Below are 16631 nucleotides of genomic sequence, written 5' to 3'. Positions count from 1 at the left end.
GTACAACCGATAACAGCTGGACTACCAATAAGAAAGGCCTAGATTGGATTCGGCATTTCGATCTTTATATAGCATCCCGTACGAAAGGCAAATACTAGCTCCTAGTTCTCGACAGCCACGAAAGCCACCACTCCGACCAATTCGAAACCTACTGCCAGAAACACAGTATTATTACGCTTTATATGTTCCACACTCCTCGTACCTCGTCTAACCATTAGATATTGGTTGTTTTAGGCCATTGAAGAGGGCTTACGGTTAACAAATCGAGGAACTTATACGTATGTATATCACGTACATCACCAAATTGGAATCCCTTTACGCGTTCAAAGAGGCATTTTTTACCTCCTTTACCGACAAGAATATCCAAGGCACTATTGTTAGAGCCGGCCTTATACCGTACAACCCAGAAAGAGTGATTTCCAAGATAGATATACGGCCCCGAACTCTAACTCCACTAGCCTCAAGCCCAGATACGGCACTACCTTAGCTATCCCAGACGCCACAAAACCCCTAAGAGGCCACCTCACAGACAGATCTTATTAAAGGCCGGATATCTAACCATCAAGGCAGTTCTCTAACACCTATGCTGGCTGCTGTGGACTAATTGACTAAAGGTACAATGGCCGTAATACACGAGGTGGCTCTTCTGCGTACTGAGGTCTCTTTACTACGCAAGGCCAATGAGAGGCTTAGTAAGAGACGGAGGGTCAAAAAAAACACGTGTGCGGTTTAGAAGGTCACTTACCGTACAAGAGGTACAGGATTTACTGGACCAGAAGGCTGTAGATGAGCAGTTAGTCCAGGAAACACGGCCAAATGGTCGTGGTACAGGGAGGTTTGGTACGAAGGTTCGATGCTATGGTCTGTGTGGCAAGCCTGGCCATAATTCACGTACGTGTCAGGAGGCTGAAGAATCGTCTGATTCATCTATTTCTGGTTCAATTATTGTTATTTCCTAGTGTTGTAGTTGTGTAATTGAGGATAGTTGTGGTAGAGTGGTAGTAAATTTGCCGCTCGCTTATATTCGCCGCTCACTTATCAAATACGTTACAGGATTTACTAGACCAGAGGCTGTAGGTAGTGACGTAGGACAGGAAATACAGTCGGATGGTATTAATATGGGGAAGAGAGGTTGTAAGAAGGTTCGGCGCTGTAGTGTATGCAGTATACCCAGTTATAATGTACGTACTTCTCAGGGGGTTATAAAAGCCTCTAATTTAGGTGTTTCTGATGTAATTGTAGTTAGTTCCTGGTGTTGTTATATTGTAATTGAGGATAGTTGTTGCGAGCTAGTGGGAAGTGCGTCACTCGCTTATTTGCATCGCTCGCTTATTATATAACTACGTTAGTGGCAAACATAAGCTTCATAACCCGAAGTGACTTGGTGGCCATAGAACTCATGTAAAAGAGGAAAAGCTAAGGTGGCTCGAGAAAGCCTAACATGAGCTTTCCAGGCAGTCTGGGGGCAGGGAATCCGACGGAATTGTGTTAAAGACGTGGTTGGGGGTCTAGATGATGAATGATACACTTCTCATCACGCATCCCATGCAACACGAGAGCCACTGTATTCGATATCAGAATACAGTTTCCCATAAGGGGGACATATTACTAGAATCAGAGATTTCATATCCGAACTCTTGGCTGCCGGCATCTGAAGGTCGGGTGCAGCTCTCCGAGTCCTGGGGGAGTAGCCCAAGCCTAACATCAAGTGGCCTACCTCTACACCGTTCGGCCCACAACAGCCTTCCTACACCCTCACCCTTCTGAGAGGAATTAGGCTATTTCCTAGAGACTACCCAGCATCGCTCAGCCGTTGTTTTATTCTTGAATGGCATCTCCACAAACTTTACAGCACTGATGATTGTTCGACACTGATGACGGGACGGAAGGCTTTCCCATGCCTAGAATCAACCAGAATTTGCTGCAGACCAGGACAGGAGATATACTGATTTGTACTAGGAAGAAACTAACAATCTTTGTACTACCGTTCAAGTCAACGCTGAATCGATCCTCAATTCTGCTCTTACCCTACCGCCTCCCCATTTTCTTCCACTTATACCTGGCCGTCGCGTCCCCAAAAACAACAGCAACAACAAAATCAACAGTGACCCTACTTACCACCACCGCCACCGCCGGCAGGGGCATCCGGCTTGGGCTGAACGCCGAGGAGCTTCTCGTAGGTATCGACGCCCACGGAGTAGCTCTTGCCGCCGCCGGTGGCGTTCAGCTCGACGCCGATGAAGGTGTCGGCCCACTTGTCGGACCACGGCGTGTCGTCGTCCGGGTCGGGCGACGCCCAGACCTCGTTGAGCTGGAGCACGTAGGTGCCGACCATGGGCACCGTCCCCTCGAGCTCTAGCGTGAACTGCGAGCTCGAGTCGAGGATGAACTTCTCCGGCCGCCCCTTGGCGTTGTGGCCCATGACGTCGAACACCAGGTTCCCGGCCTCGATGCGCGCGCTCACGTCCAGGTTGCGCCCGATGACGTTCTTCGATTGCATGTGCCAGGTCTGCTGGGGCGGCGGCGGCGGGTTGGGTTCTGTAGTATCGGTGGACTCGTTCGGTTTCGTACTAGGCTGCGTGGGGATGATGGGCCGCTTGGTCTTGCGAGGCACGGGCTGGGCATCAGGAGCTGGCTGCCCCTCCCCGCTGCTGCCCCCCTTGGCCGTCGTGTTGCCTTCGGTATCACCGCTAGTCTCGTCTGACTTTGGGGTGTTGACAGGCGAATCTTTGCTAGATTCTGTGCCCGTCGTGTTGTCATCCGTTCCCGTTTTACCGCCACTTGGGGCCGGCTCTCCTGCTGGTTCTGACTTGGGCGGCTGCCCTGGCTTGGACTGGCCCGGCGCGGACTGGCCCGGCGTGGACTGGCCCGGCGTGGACTGGCCCGGCTCGGACTGACCCGGCTTTGGCTTTGGCTTAAGCGGCTGGGGCTTGGGTTCTTCCTTCTTGACCCATTTCTTCGGATCACGCTCGGCAAAGAGGGCACTGAAGTTGAGATCCTTGATCGCTGGGACGACAACCTTGACACGGGAGAAGCCAACATTCTCACCCGTGATATTGGACCCAGTGAGTGAGATCTTGACGCGCTTGGTGTTAGGATCGAACGCTGGCACCCCAACCTGCCAGCTGACATGTGGAGGGTTGACATTGCCCCGGAGTAGCGGGTTGGTCACGACGACCCCAGGCTTTCTCTCGGCCGGGACCTCGTACTTCATGTAACCGGGCGGTCTTACCTGCACTCGACCAGGGCGACTGCGGGTGAGGAAATGCTTATCAGCTAGGCACATCTTGTGTTGGTATCCGGAAAACTCACTCCATGTAGTTGATGGTAGCGTATATGTCCCCCCACTGGTTGATTTTGGGATCACCAAACTCCAACTCGCTGGTTCCTGGGTACGTAAAACGCCCAGAGTAGTCAAACTTGCCCTCTAGTCCTTCGGTTATTTTCTTGACTGCATCCGAAATGTTGTCTCGGATCGCTGTCGTCACCTTTGTCGGGGTGTCGTCGAGGAAATATTCCGGTCTCTTTCCGTTCACGCGGAAGTCCTTGGGCAGCCCCGTCGAATCAATCCCCAAAACCTTTGGTTTGATGACGCCGTTGGGAGTTTTAGCATCTGACGATGATGCAGGGGGCACTAGCAGGTCGATGGTGAAGCTCCACGTCGCCTCGACCTTGAAACTGCATTCGCCACTGTCAGCCGAATCGGAACCAATCTTTGCATACTAATCTAGGTCGATGCTCTACTCACGCTCCCCACAAATTGACATCTGGGTCGGCTCGTTCCCAGGGGAAGTCGCGGTTGCTGAAGTAGGCCTCCCAATGGTCGTAGAGGGTGCGCCCCTCCACCCTGAAGCGGTGGTCCCCCGGCGTCCAGGCGAGGGTGACCGACATTTCCGAGAAGATGACGTACTTGCGGTAAAAGGGGGCGTTTTTGGCCCCCGGATATTCGGCAACGTAAGATCTGCTTCCCGGGGCGTGGAGCGTGTCGGACCACTTGTACCGTGCCGGCCCGTCGGGCTTCAATAGGAAAAAGGGGTTGGCGGCATCGCCCCGGGGGATTCCGCCCAGGTTTTGCTTATCCCTCTCGTCGACCGGGTCGCTGGCAAAGCTGAAGCGTGGTTTGAACTGGGGCCAGCCGTCGTTCATGCTCATGTCTGGCCACAAGGGGATGACCTGGGTGGCAACCGTTAGACCCTTTAGCAAGGGTAGTATATGCTGGTCTAGGAAGAGCCGGTGGTCAATCACAAAGTGGCCGGGAGCGCCACGCCATGCCAAGTTACCGGAAAAGGGGAGTCGCTTGAAAGACGGTGGTGGCAGCAGCTTGCCAGAGGAATCTTTGGCTCTGCCGTTGGTTGTCTCACAGTAGAGAAGGCAGTTGTGCTCGCGGCCGGGTGTTCCCTTGGGGAAGCGCTGGGGAACTTTGTATTCCTCTATTTCCTCCTCGGTGAAATAAGGATAGCCCTGAAGCCAGAGGGTCGTCGGGGCTTGTCGGCGAGAGGATTAGTCACAACTGAATGGGATCCTGACTCGAAAGGGTTAGACCGGCTTACCGTAGGTGGCGAGGGCGTTGTCTAAGCATATTTAGAAGCTGTCAGCCCTGGTTCTGCATGAAGTTTGACGGGGGCATTGCCTGACCTTCGCTGCTCGGGACCTTTATCTGAAGACCCAGGGTGAAGAAGGCCGAGTGCTGATGGGTTTCGGCCCACAGGCTCAGTGTGGTAGTCACCATGACCCTTTTCTTGTAATTGTCCTTGTCTTTCCCCCATTCGCTCAAGGTTATGCGCTTCCCGTCAGGACCCGGGCAGGTGGAAAGACTCCAAAGAGGAGCACTCCAGCCACCCTCTATTGTCCGACAACACCGAGTCAGTGTTCGTGTCAGCTGTCTCGTTTCATAATAAGTCCCAGTAACGGGGGGGACGTACCACTGATGGCGGCAAAGAGCCGGTGGATGGAGTATTCCCCCGCCTTGACCTTCCTCGGCTTGTTATTGGGGCCATTCTCGTCGGTCGTCACAGGCTGGTGAAAGTCGTAGTCCTGCTTCAGCTCCTTCAAGGCTTTGGCGGCTTCCTTGGCTCGATCCGAGTCCTTGTCGTTGGGGTCAGGGGACGCTAGCATCTCCTCCATTCTAGCCTTGACAACGACGACCCAGCCGGCAAGGTCGACTGTCTCGGTGCCGTTGGTCAGGTGACCCTCCTTAAAGCGGACGTGGAACTGGAGCTCGGGATGTTCGGCCGAGTCCATCTCGATAACGATCATGGGGGCATCCAGCTTTGCACTCAGCATGCCCTCGGATATGTCACCGCTGTAATACTTCATTTCGGCAACAGCAGGACGCTCTCGGAAGAGCTTTTCAAAGCTCTTGTTGATGACTTGCTCGGAGAAGGCGGCCACTTGGTCATAGTACTCAATCTCGCCTCGCTCTGTACTGAGCGAGACCGTTTTGATACTCGGCAGCGACGACATTGTGGACGTTGCCGTCTTTCCGCGCCGACTAGGAAAAGATAGATGCCACAGAGGAGTGATAAGGTGATGGGGACGGGTGCTCACAAATGGATTGAGGTGGCGGGGAGAACTTGGGCTTGATATGAGATTATGTATACGAGGGATATGATTTTCAGACCAAGGTCACACTCTTGCCATCCTGAGGGTCAAGTCGCTACTAATGAATAGGAAGGTTGTAGCGTATTAATTAGTTATTCCACGGTAGGGCAGACTCCGCAGATAACCCTAAGTACCTAGGTGTCTACTGTCTCGTCAATGTATCAGGTACCTCCCTCAATACAAAATGGACATTGTTGGACTTTAGCCTTTCCGTTCCTTCTGTTCCCGGGGGGGCCGAATCATGCAGGCGCGTTGTTAAGATCGACGATTGCAGCATGCAGCAATGCCCAATATCAGCGCCCCCGCGGGGTTATTCAGGTGAGGTAATTAAGGACGGACACCAATGGTCGTTCTTATGCCGTCATCACACAGCAACTTGTCTCACTTCACCGTCAGCGGCAAAAGCGCGATCAACTTTGAATCGGAACTAGGAGAACCGAGCAGGGTTCGGACTTTCGCCAGTGATTGTCCATGGAGTCACGGACACCGGTGACGGCCTCACATGCTGGGGAGAGTCTGTCGGCATCTCGACCGGCGTGGGTATGAGGGTATTTGCTGATGGCGGCCTTGTCGGTTTGACAAAATCTCGCTGTTGGGGAGATGGCCCTTCTTGATCTCTACCCCGCGACTCCAAGCCTGCCTCGTGGAAGCCAGGCCTCGCGATTATTCACAAGGTGAGTCTGCTTCAGTCCCAACTAGCGCCATGTCGCCCTCTCTGAAACGATCGACACAGTGACAAACGACCAAGGTAATCGAGATTTGACGGCCATGACGTCGACAGGGGGAGCCATGCCGACGGCGGAGACAGACAAGCCGTCGACAGAGGCTGCCAAGTTTCTGGCCAACTCGTCAATTGCAAAGTTCCTCGCCGCAAACATTACCAAGGAGCTTCTTGGTAGACTTGAGCGAATCGCAAAGCCGTCCCCGTCCACTGAGACCCCGATCCTTTCTCTCTCTGCGGCTATCGACGCCGCTCTGGAGGCAGGCCGGCTCTCGGCATCTGATGTTGCCAACCTGCGGTTCATCAAGGCCGTCTATAGCTTCACAGAGAATGTGGGCCCTAGCGACGCCAGACTGGTTGTCTGCGGGTGGATGTTGGAGAAGCTGAGCCAACCCGAGGCAACGAAGCCGTTGCTAGAGCGTCTTGCAGAAGTCCTCTTTCCCAAGGCTGACCTGGACGAGACCGCAGCGAAGGCGCCCGCCGGGGTCACAGTCGCAGCATTGAAGAGCGTGGGAACAGCGCTCTATAACGCGGAACCGCTCACGGTGCTCTTGGTTCTGGTCCGCTGGGTCGACTTCTATGTCAGCCCCGGGGCAGGGCGAAATGTGGAACGCATCACGAAGGCGGCGGAGCACATCCTGTCCGCCATGGTCCAAGGCGGGCTCGAGATGGGCGCCTCAGAGTTGCTAGCCAGTGTGAGAGCGCTCAAGCTGGAGGCCACAGAGGAGGAGCTCCGTGATGCCGTCGATCTGGTGGCGTCGCTGAAGAGCCTCTCCCGCTTGGCCGAGGATCCTGAGCATGTCCTGCTGCTCTTCAACCAAAGATACCAATCCGTGCGGCAGATTTCGCAAACCGCCAAGGGCCAATTTACCGCGGACATGCTCAAGGTCGGCATGGAGAGGGACAGCGCATTCAAGATTCACGACTGCGCGACGCACGTCGACTGCTGGAACGAGCACCTCTGGTTGGAACTCATGCAGGCCCGCCGTGCCGGCTTCATTCCCATCGAGCCTAGAAGCCCCAAAGAAGCCGCGGGCGAACCGGACGGCGGACGGCCGGGCACGCTACGCAACAACCTCACCGACATTTTCCTGCTGGAAGACACGGCCTGTGAGATGTGCTGTTCCGTCACCAGCCTCTCCGCATATTTCGCCGACTTGCTGGGCATGCTCGACGCGATCAGGGCACCGTCTGGGGCTACGCTGCTTGCAGTTCTCTCCGAGCGCCGGCCAGACCTGAGGAAACTTGAACTCAGTTGCGCCAACGCCCAGACGCTCATCCCATACATCGCCCTCGTCAACGAGGTTCTCGAGTCCTTCATCAGGTACAATGCCAAGCCGCGACTGGCGTCAACACAGGCTTGGTGGGGGTCCGTCAGGACGTACAACACGCCGGAGCAGCCTGAAGGCAGCGCCGACGGCCACTCCGCTGAGCCGGTCTACCGACCAGGAAACACCGACTACGAGGTGTACACGATCGTAAGCAAGCAAATGTTCCCCTTCGCCGTCTTCCCGTACAACCAGGCGCGGGATGCCATTGCCCAGTACTTTGCCACGTTCAAGGTGTCGATGCAAGAGCTTCTCCAGGTGTTCGGGGCACCCGACTTGCTGTTGCAAGATCTAGCTCCAGCCGTCCTAAACCCCGCCGCTGGCGACGCCAGTGCAGTGATGCTGCGGCAGAGGCTCGCTCGTGGCGCCGAGGAAGTGCTAGAGCGGCAGCACACGGCTGAGGTTCTGGGTCTTCAGCAGGCAGACTTTGCGGCTATAACCGGCGAGACCTTCTTTCCTGGCTGGCTGGCCGACATATTGACTGCGTCCTCAAGCGTCAAGGGGGCCGCCGTCGATCGAGGCTGCCCTTGGGACGCAGCAACGCTATGGGGTTACAAGGCGAAACCCGGCTCGGAACAGACGCCAGTAGAACTCATGCTGGATATAACCCACGGGACTGGACTGTCATTCATCAAGCGACAACTCATGGCCCGCTCCGGCCTCACTTTCCAGGACGTCCTCGATCTCGTCCAGACGCAATATCTCGGCCATCATTTGGTCATCACCAACGACAGGGGCGCTGCCGACTTTGATAATTCACTCGAGAAGCTTCGTCTGCTGAGCTATGCGGCCCAGCCTCCCTTCCAGCCCTTGACAGAGGATATCTGCTTCGCACTACAGTCATTTATGCGTCTGCAGGCGAAGCTCCGGTGGCCGACCAAACAACTGGATGCCGCCATTTTCTGCCTGCGGAACAAGGAGATGGCCATGTCGCCGACCACTACACGAACAGGGTCGGACCGAGCGCCAAGCACTTCCGCACCTCCGCGACTGGCTGAGCTGCTATCGATATCTCCTTTCGTGGTCAGGGGCATCGCGTCGCTTGTCATGCTCAGCGACCTAACTGGCATCGAGCCAGCCGCGCTCTTGCCGCTCTGGGGTCCCATCGACAGCTTCGGCAACAAGTCACTGCTGCATCGACGATTTTTGACTCCAGCGGCCGGAGAAGTAGATGCGCTCTTCAAGATCCCCGCGTCCGGCCGGTACTTTCTCGTCGGAAGCGGCACCACGCCGCTGTATCAGCACCGCGCGGGTGTTTGCGCAAGCCTCGAGTGGCCGCTCGAGCATATCGACAGCCTTCTCGGGGTAACCTGCCTCGAAGATGCCGACCTCGACGTCGACACTCTCTCCATCCTGTACCGGCACGTCCTACTCTGCCGGATCCTGGCTGTGCCACCTAGCGAAGCCGGCCGCTTTCTCCCGCTGTTCTTCGACAAAACACCTGGAGACCCGCTCGCCACCCCCACGGCAACACTGGCAGCGATCAGGCGGTGGAAGACACTGCTTGATGGAGGATGGACACTCCAGTCACTGACCAAGGTGCTGCAGCCGCCTCCCGTAACCGACAGCGCGCTAGAAAGCGAAGGCTTGCGCATTGCGGCGGCGATCCGAGACGGGGCCAGAGAGTTGCGCAAGTCGTTACCGTTTGTGTACGCGGGCAAGTCTCCGACGGTCGAGGACGTAGCGGATAGTGCAGCCCACGCGTTTGACGCCGCCACGGCAAAGTTAGTCACCGAATTCGTTGAGGGTACGTACAAACCTAATTACGTCTCTGGCTCCGAGTCCCCTGTCCTCTTCCCATGAGACGCCATGCTGCTAACGTTACCAATTAACTCTGCAGGCACTCAGGTCCAGTCTGAAACCATCTCGATGGACAAGGGAGACGTTCAGAAGCTGCTCGAAGCGGCCAAGAAGTGGCCTAGAAAGCTATCGACAATACCAGAGTTTGGAAACAAAGACGTCCATCGTGTTGAATTCAAACTGACCGGCATCTTAACTGCGGTGGAGAAGGAAGAGATCAAAAATGCGGTGCTCCCAGCGTCTGTCAAGGACGTGCTCGCGAAGCTGATAACGCGATCGCTCGAGCCGCAGAAGCTGATCCGAACCCGCTTCAACGCCCCTGAAGCGTCACCCAACATCTTGCTCCAAGACTATCCCCCCACCAAGCTTCCCGCGGAGTCCTCCCGAGAGCCGACAGAAGCGGAACAGATGGAGGCGGAAATGCAAGTGCGTGAGCGCCGACGCGCCTTCGTGGACTTGGCCAGCCCAACAATCGTCCAAGACCGACTCGAGACGCTTATCATCAACGCCGTAATGGGTCTGGTGCCTAACCTCGATGCCTCCATGGTTTCAGTTCTCGTTTCCAACATCGTCCAAGTGCCGCCCTCTACCTCACAGGTCAATAGTAAACCAATCTCGGCGATGGCAGCGCTGCAGGAATTGACCGAACTTGGCCGCGCCACCCCATCACCGCTCTCTGAAGACAGCCCCGATGCGTACTTTACTCCGAGCACTACCGATCTCTTTACGCTGGAGTACGTGTCGAGCAAGGAAGACTCAGGTCTTATCAGACTCACCGTCAATGGCCTCGAGGTTCCTTTTAACACGGCCACCAACACCTTTAAGCCTTTCCGGATGACGGGCGGTCAGCCGTGCCACCTCCAGGCGACCTTCCCGCTGTCACGCCTCCGTTGGTGCACGCCCAAGGTGCTCAAGTCAACCTTCACCGCCGAGTCGCTACTCGCTGCAACCACAACACGGCGCGCGGCCCATATCAGCGCGGCCATTACCCGCGTGGCCAGCATCTGCCAGACGCTCCAGCTCACCGCCGAAGAGGTGGAGTACTTGAGCCTCGCGAGCTCCAAGGTCGGGACAAAACCAGCAACAGATGTGGCAACCGCCGAGTCTGGCACGCTAGCCGTAGATCTCAACGCACCCACGCTCGGCGATCTCGTCTGCCTTCACCAATACAGGGACCTGCGCGATAGTTCCCGCGCCGCCTCCTCGAGCAGCACAAAGACCAAGAGCAGCAGCGGCAGGAGCCTCGTCAGCCTCTTCTCCTGGCTCTCGGCGGCCGACGCGCCTACGTCCGAGGTGCTCGCCTCCGAGGTAGCTGCCTGCACAGGATGGAAGGTCAAGCGCCTCTCCCAGGCACTCGCCGCGAGGTTCCCTAGTGAGCTGTATAGCAACGCCGCGCGGGCCGCTGCCCTGCGCTTGCCGTCGACGCTGCTCGCGCTGCAGGCGGTCATGCGCCTAGACGAGCGACTCGCCGCCGTGTCGGGCATTGCCGCGCAGCCGTCCATGTCGATGCTGTTCAACCTCGCGCAGCCGCGGCGCACATTGGGCGCCGACGATACGGGCGTGGCCAAGAGCCTGCACACACGGCTGGGGCCGGCGCAGCGCAACATGGCGCAGGACCAGCTGATGGAGAACCAGAGGCGGGCGCTGGTGGGCTTCCTCCTTCAGCAAGGCTACGTCCGCGATCTCGGGATCGGAAACGCCGACGGCCTGTTCGAGTATTTCTTGATCGACGTGCAGATGGGCCCGCAGCTGCGTACGTCGCGGATCAAGCAGGCCATCTCGTCGGTGCAGCTGTTCGTACAGCGCTGCCTCCTGGGGTTGGAGTCCCAAGTGCCTCGCGGCGTCGTGCGGCGCGAGCGGTGGGAATGGATGCAGCAGTACAGCCTATGGGAGGCGCATCGCAAGCTGTTCCTCTATCCCGAGAACTGGCTCGACCCAACGCTACGCGACGACAAGAGCCACCTATTCGAAGAGTTCGAGGCTACCCTCATGCAGAAGGACCTTAACTTGGCTACCTTCCTCGAGGGCATCAAGGCCTACGTGTACGGCCTGAACGATATCTCGAGTCTCGAGGTGGTCTCCTACTTGCACGAGCCGCAGCCTGGCATCGCTGATGTTTTCCATTTGTTCGGCCGCACCCGTGCCGCGCCCTACGGCTTCTACTACCGCACCTTGACGGTTCTCCGCTACGGCCCCGGTGGCGAGCTCTTCTGGCGCCCATGGAAGAAGATCGACATGGACATCCCGCTGGTTGACTCCGAGTGGGACGGCAGGCGGCTGGACGAGGCGGGCACCTACCTCCTCCCCCTCCTCAACCGTGGGCGGCTGTACTTGTTCATGCCGCAGATTCAGCCCAAGACACTGGCACAAGGCACGGGCGTGGTCAAGGCCACGAAGTTCGAGGACCTCCGGACCACCGACATCAGCAGCACCACGCCCCAGAATGACTGGGAGGTGACGATGGGCTGGACTGAGCTCATGAGTGGGAGCTGGGCACCAAAGCGCATGTGCGCCGGCGCCCTGACGATCAAAGCGGATGCAGCTAGCGCAGGAGAGTTCCGAATCGATCCCATCCTCATGGTCAACAACTATCTTTCGTTGGCTGTCAGCCATTCAAGCAAGCAGAGCGGCGCGGCCACCGTCTTTGGGGCCTTTGCATTTGGCGAGGGCCATATCGGCAAGCTGAAAAACCACGACGGCCTCGATGCCCCCAACCGACTCTTCCCTACCTCGTTCCAACGGATCACGGTGGACCTGGCGGCTCCGGAGGGGAAGGCTGGCTATAACTTGATGGCGCTGCGCACCGACCGCGATCCGCACAAGGGGGGGGACCGCGATACAACGGGTCGCGCCGAGGTTGCCTGGGTTCCGGCAGCGCTCGATGCCCACATCTCGGCGGGCGACAAGAAGACGAGTCCCCTGCCGCAAAAGCCCGTGGCCTCGATCACTTGGACCCTGGCGCCGAGCAGCTCGGGGCAGAATTTCACCGGCCTCGTGCTCAGCGTCAAGCATAGCGACGGGTCCGGCCTCAGCTACTTCAACGTCCCCAAGTCAAGCCTGCTGACGACGTGGTGGAGCGCCGACAAGCTGCGTGATGAGATGGACCTGTCGGTGCTCGATCACACCTTTTCTCGCAACCTGATGCAAGCCGCGGCGGACCCTACCGATCCGCTGACGGCCGTGTTCGCGACGCTTAGGAGATCGACGGCCGAACACGGCACCGAGGCCTTCGGCGCGCGAAAGGGCCACACGAGCCACGAGCTCGGCCAGCCGAGCGCCCTGTATAACTGGGAGATTGGTCTCCACACGGTCCTCCTGGCCGTGGATCGCCTCTTCGCCACGCAGCAGTTTGAAGAGGCGCTGCAGGTGGCGCGCCTCGTGTTCGACCCGACGGTGGATGGGGACGTGGAACGCCTCGTGAAGCGGGTTACGACTCAGAAACCGGGCGACAGCAGCGGAAAGCCAACCGAGACGGTCGAGGTGGTAGTGTCGCCCCTGGTGTCGAGCGCCGAAGCCCTGCTCGACCCCGACCAGGCGTCCAAGACGACCATGGCCGTCGAGACGCGCCCGACAAAGTCGTGCTGGCGATTCCCGCCGTTCCAGGACATGGCAGCGCAGATCGCCGCGGCCAAGGGCGAGGTTCCCGTAGACATGAACCAGCTCGCCACCATCCTCGGGCCGGCCGTGCTCGAGCGCCGGTCCCACGGCGCCCTCGTACACGCCGCGGCGCGGGGGCGTCCCCAGGCGTACATGAAATGGATCATCATGAAGTACGCCGAGATCCTGATCGCCAGCGGCGACGTCCACTTCCGCCAGGGCACGCTCGAGAGCCTCCCCCTCGCCACGCAGCGCTACGTCGAGGCTGCCCACGTGCTGGGACCAGCGCCGCCCAAGGTCCCGCAGCTGGGGAAGCGGAAGGGTAGCGGCTTCTCCTACGACGGCCTGAAACAAAAGGACATCAAGTTCGAGCTCGGCTTGCCCTTCTCGGCCGAGCTACGCAGGGTCGAAGGCGCCACCCGTCCGGACGAGACCGACCCTCGCGGGGAGAAGGTGGTCTGCTTCCTGCGGACGGCCTATTTTTGCGTGCCGTTGAACCCCAAGCTGAAGCAGCTGCGCGATCTGGTTACCGAGCGCCTTTTTAATATCCGCAACATGCTCGACATCCAAGGGCGGCCCGTGACGTACTCGCTCGTGGAGCCGCTCATCGACCCGGGCGCGCTGATGGCGCTGAGCGGCGGCCAAAGGGGCGGGGCCGGCTTCTCGGACGCGCTCGCCATGGTGATGGGCCAGCGCGAGAGCCCGCTGCCGCGCCAGCGCTTCGACGTGCTGGTGCAGCGCGCGCTCGAGCTGTGCTCGGAGCTGCGCGGGCTCGGCGAGCGCATGCTCTCGGCCGTGGAGCGCAAGGAGGGCGAGGCCTTTGCCCTGCTCCGGGCGAAATACACGACGGCGATCCACCGGCTCATGCTCGACATCAAGAACACGCAGCTCAGCGAGGCACAGCAGGCCATCGAAGCGCTGCAGCTGAACCGCGAGTCCCAGGAGTCCCAGCTCGCCTTCTACCTCGAGCTGATGGGCGAGCCGTCCTCGCGCATCCCCAAGAGCCAGGCCGAGCCGTGGTACGACATTGAGCAGGACATCGAGCCGGTCAACCAGAACGACGATATGCGGCGGTCCCGGTATGAGAAGGAGGAAATGGACAAGGCCGCTACGGCGCTGACGCTGAACGCCGTCTCGGCCGGCGTGGACGGGCTAGTTGCGGCGCTCAGCGCCATCCCTACCGCTACCCTCAATGTACAGCCGATGGGCATCGGTATGAGCGTGTCGGCGGGCGGCTCCAATATGGCGAGCGTGGTGCAGGCCGGGTCCGCGGCCATCAAGGTGGGCGCCATGATCATCGCGGACCAGGGCACGCAGGCCGGGCGCAAGGCTCAGCTCGTACGCCAGCTACAGGAGCGCCGGCTCCAGGCCAACCTGCGCGGGCGCGAGATCAAGGCCATCGACCAGCAGATCGAGATACAAAAGACGCGCGTGCGGAGCGCCGTCAAGGAGGTAGAGCTGCAACAGGCCGAGATTGACGACGCAGTACAGATGGAGGCGTGGTACCGGACCAAGTATTCGGGCGAGCAGCTATACGGGTGGATGGAGAAGCAGCTGCGCGGCCTCTACTACCAGGCCTATACGCTAGCGCTGGGCGCGGCGCGGCGAGCCGAGAGCGCGCTCTCGTTCGAGCAGGGGCGTAACGTGGCGCTGCTGCGGCCGGGCGGATATTGGGATGCGTCGCGCGACGGGCTGCTCGCGGCCGACCACCTGTATCTGGATCTGAAGCGGCTCGAGAACGCACAGCTCGAGGGGCGCGGACACGACTACGAGGTGACCAAGACGGTGTCGCTCAGCCAGCTCGACCCCTTGGCGCTGCTGCGGCTGCGCTTGACGGGGAGCACCACGTTTACCATCCCCGAGATGGCGTACGACATGGACTTCCCCGGCCACTACATCCGGCGCATCCGCTCCGTCGCCGTGTCCATGCCCGCGGTGGTCGGCCCGTACAGCGGCGTCAACGCCACGCTCACGCTCCTCCAGCACAAGTACCGCGTATCCCAATACGGCGCGTCTACGGGCGACGAGTACGCGGCGTCGGGCGCGGCGCCGGCCCACGAGGCCTTCCGGACGGACCACGTCCCCATCTCGTCGGTGGCCATCAGCTCTGGGGCCAACGACGCGGGCGTCTTTGAGCTCGCCTTCTCCGGGCCGCGCTATATGCCGTTTGAGGGCGCCGGCGCCATCTCGACGTGGCGGCTGGAGCTGCCGGGCGCGCTGCGCCGCTTCGACTACGAGACCATCAGCGACGTGCTGCTGCACGTGCGGTACACGGCGCGGGAGGGCGGCGTGTGCCTGCGGGCCGCTGCCAACGCGGCGATCCGGACGGCAACGCAGGTGGCCGCGGCCTCGGCCGCGGCTGGCGGCGAGGGGGGTCTCTGGGCCATGTGGGACCTCAAGAACGACTTTGCGAACCAGTGGTACGGATTCGGCGCGCAGCTGGCGGCGCTCAAGAACAAGAACGATGCAGAAACCGAGGCCGTCATGGGGCTGGGCGGTCTGCGCGAGCGGCTCCCGTACTGGACGCAGCAGGGCAACGGCGCCGCGCCCGTCCAAGTACGCTCCGTCGCCTTGGTTTCTAGGGACGCGACGCTGGTCGATGGCATGAAACTGTCGGCCGCTGCGGACCGTAAGGATGGTGGTTCCCAGCCCGAGCAGAAGTGGGATGCCGACGCCGTGGGGGATTGGAGGCTGCGCACGCGCAGCCAGCTAAGCGACAGTGAGCGGAAGCTGCATGGGTGGGAGATCAGGGCCACGAGCAGCGTGTTAGGGGAGAAGGGGGTTCTGGACGGTGTGTACTTGTTGGTCCGCTACGTTCTGGTCGGCAGCAAGTAACTTCAACGTTCCTCTTTTGTCTTCATACAGGGAGATGGGTGTTTCGTGGCTTGGATAATTCTGTTATGATCAAAAATTAAGTAGTCGTGCTCCCCAGACTGATAACTTATGCTATTTACATAGTAGCTCTTCACAGATAGATACAGTACAATGACTGAGGAACCTTGGTTTAATCAGTCTCTGCCGTAGTAATTATCAACAAGAAACGTAAAATCCGTAGCGGTAAGAAGGTTGAATTGAAACGCCGTACTACCTACTAGTCTTATTTCCAGGACCGGCCAAAAGTATGGCAGGTTGTCTCAGTTTTGCTCAAGCTGCGCGAAAGGTGTTAGAACGTGGGCCCTGGTTAAGGGGGTGCCAAGAAGGGCTCACCTGAGTTGGCGATACTAGACGTGATGGGCTTCGCCCAAGGACCACAACCAATTGAACAACAACCAAAAATCCGACCACACTTAAACCACTGTGGAGATCGTCGTAATACACTGTTTACTTTTCCTTCGCGTACCACGTAGCGGTTCGGACAAAAGGTGCTTAAAAGTGAAGGATGATTTCCAAGCAATGTTGTTTCCAAGGGGGCTCGATTGAACTATAATCCTGGACTAGGGAGATGCGCCATAAGGTATAAGGAACCATCTGCGAGTGAGGAATATCAAGCAGCTTCGAGTCCCTAGAAAAGAAAAGGAAAAAAGAAACAGGTAATAAGATAGACCCCTATTTTGGATAGAAATATCTGTTTCAGACAAGGAGCA

At 58.6% G+C, this 16631-nt stretch overlaps 2 protein-coding genes across 2 annotated transcripts; one reads left to right on the top strand and one right to left on the bottom strand.

The window, feature by feature from the left end:
* Positions 1-2110: 2110 nt before the first annotated feature.
* On the bottom strand, positions 2111-5463 carry MFIFM68171_02262 (uncharacterized protein; the record flags this gene model as incomplete). The annotated part of the gene is made up of 6 exons (XM_071057684.1): positions 2111-3251; positions 3313-3690; positions 3749-4484; positions 4551-4571; positions 4636-4842; positions 4923-5463. 6 exons carry the CDS (start codon positions 5461-5463, stop codon positions 2111-2113), a joined length of 3024 nt encoding a protein of 1007 aa, XP_070913785.1.
* A 906-nt stretch (positions 5464-6369) lies between these two features.
* MFIFM68171_02261 (BTB domain-containing protein) lies at positions 6370-15882 on the top strand (the record flags this gene model as incomplete). The annotated part of the gene is made up of 2 exons (XM_071057683.1): positions 6370-9397; positions 9491-15882. 2 exons carry the CDS (start codon positions 6370-6372, stop codon positions 15880-15882), a joined length of 9420 nt encoding a protein of 3139 aa, XP_070913784.1.
* Between the last annotated feature and the right edge of the window lie 749 nt (positions 15883-16631).

Source organism: Madurella fahalii (genome assembly GCF_045866475.1).
Source record: "Madurella fahalii IFM 68171 DNA, scaffold_1, whole genome shotgun sequence".
NCBI lineage: Eukaryota > Fungi > Ascomycota > Sordariomycetes > Sordariales > Madurella > Madurella fahalii.
The sequence above is the reverse complement of the archived record's forward strand: the minus strand, read 5'-3'. Positions and strand labels throughout refer to the sequence as shown.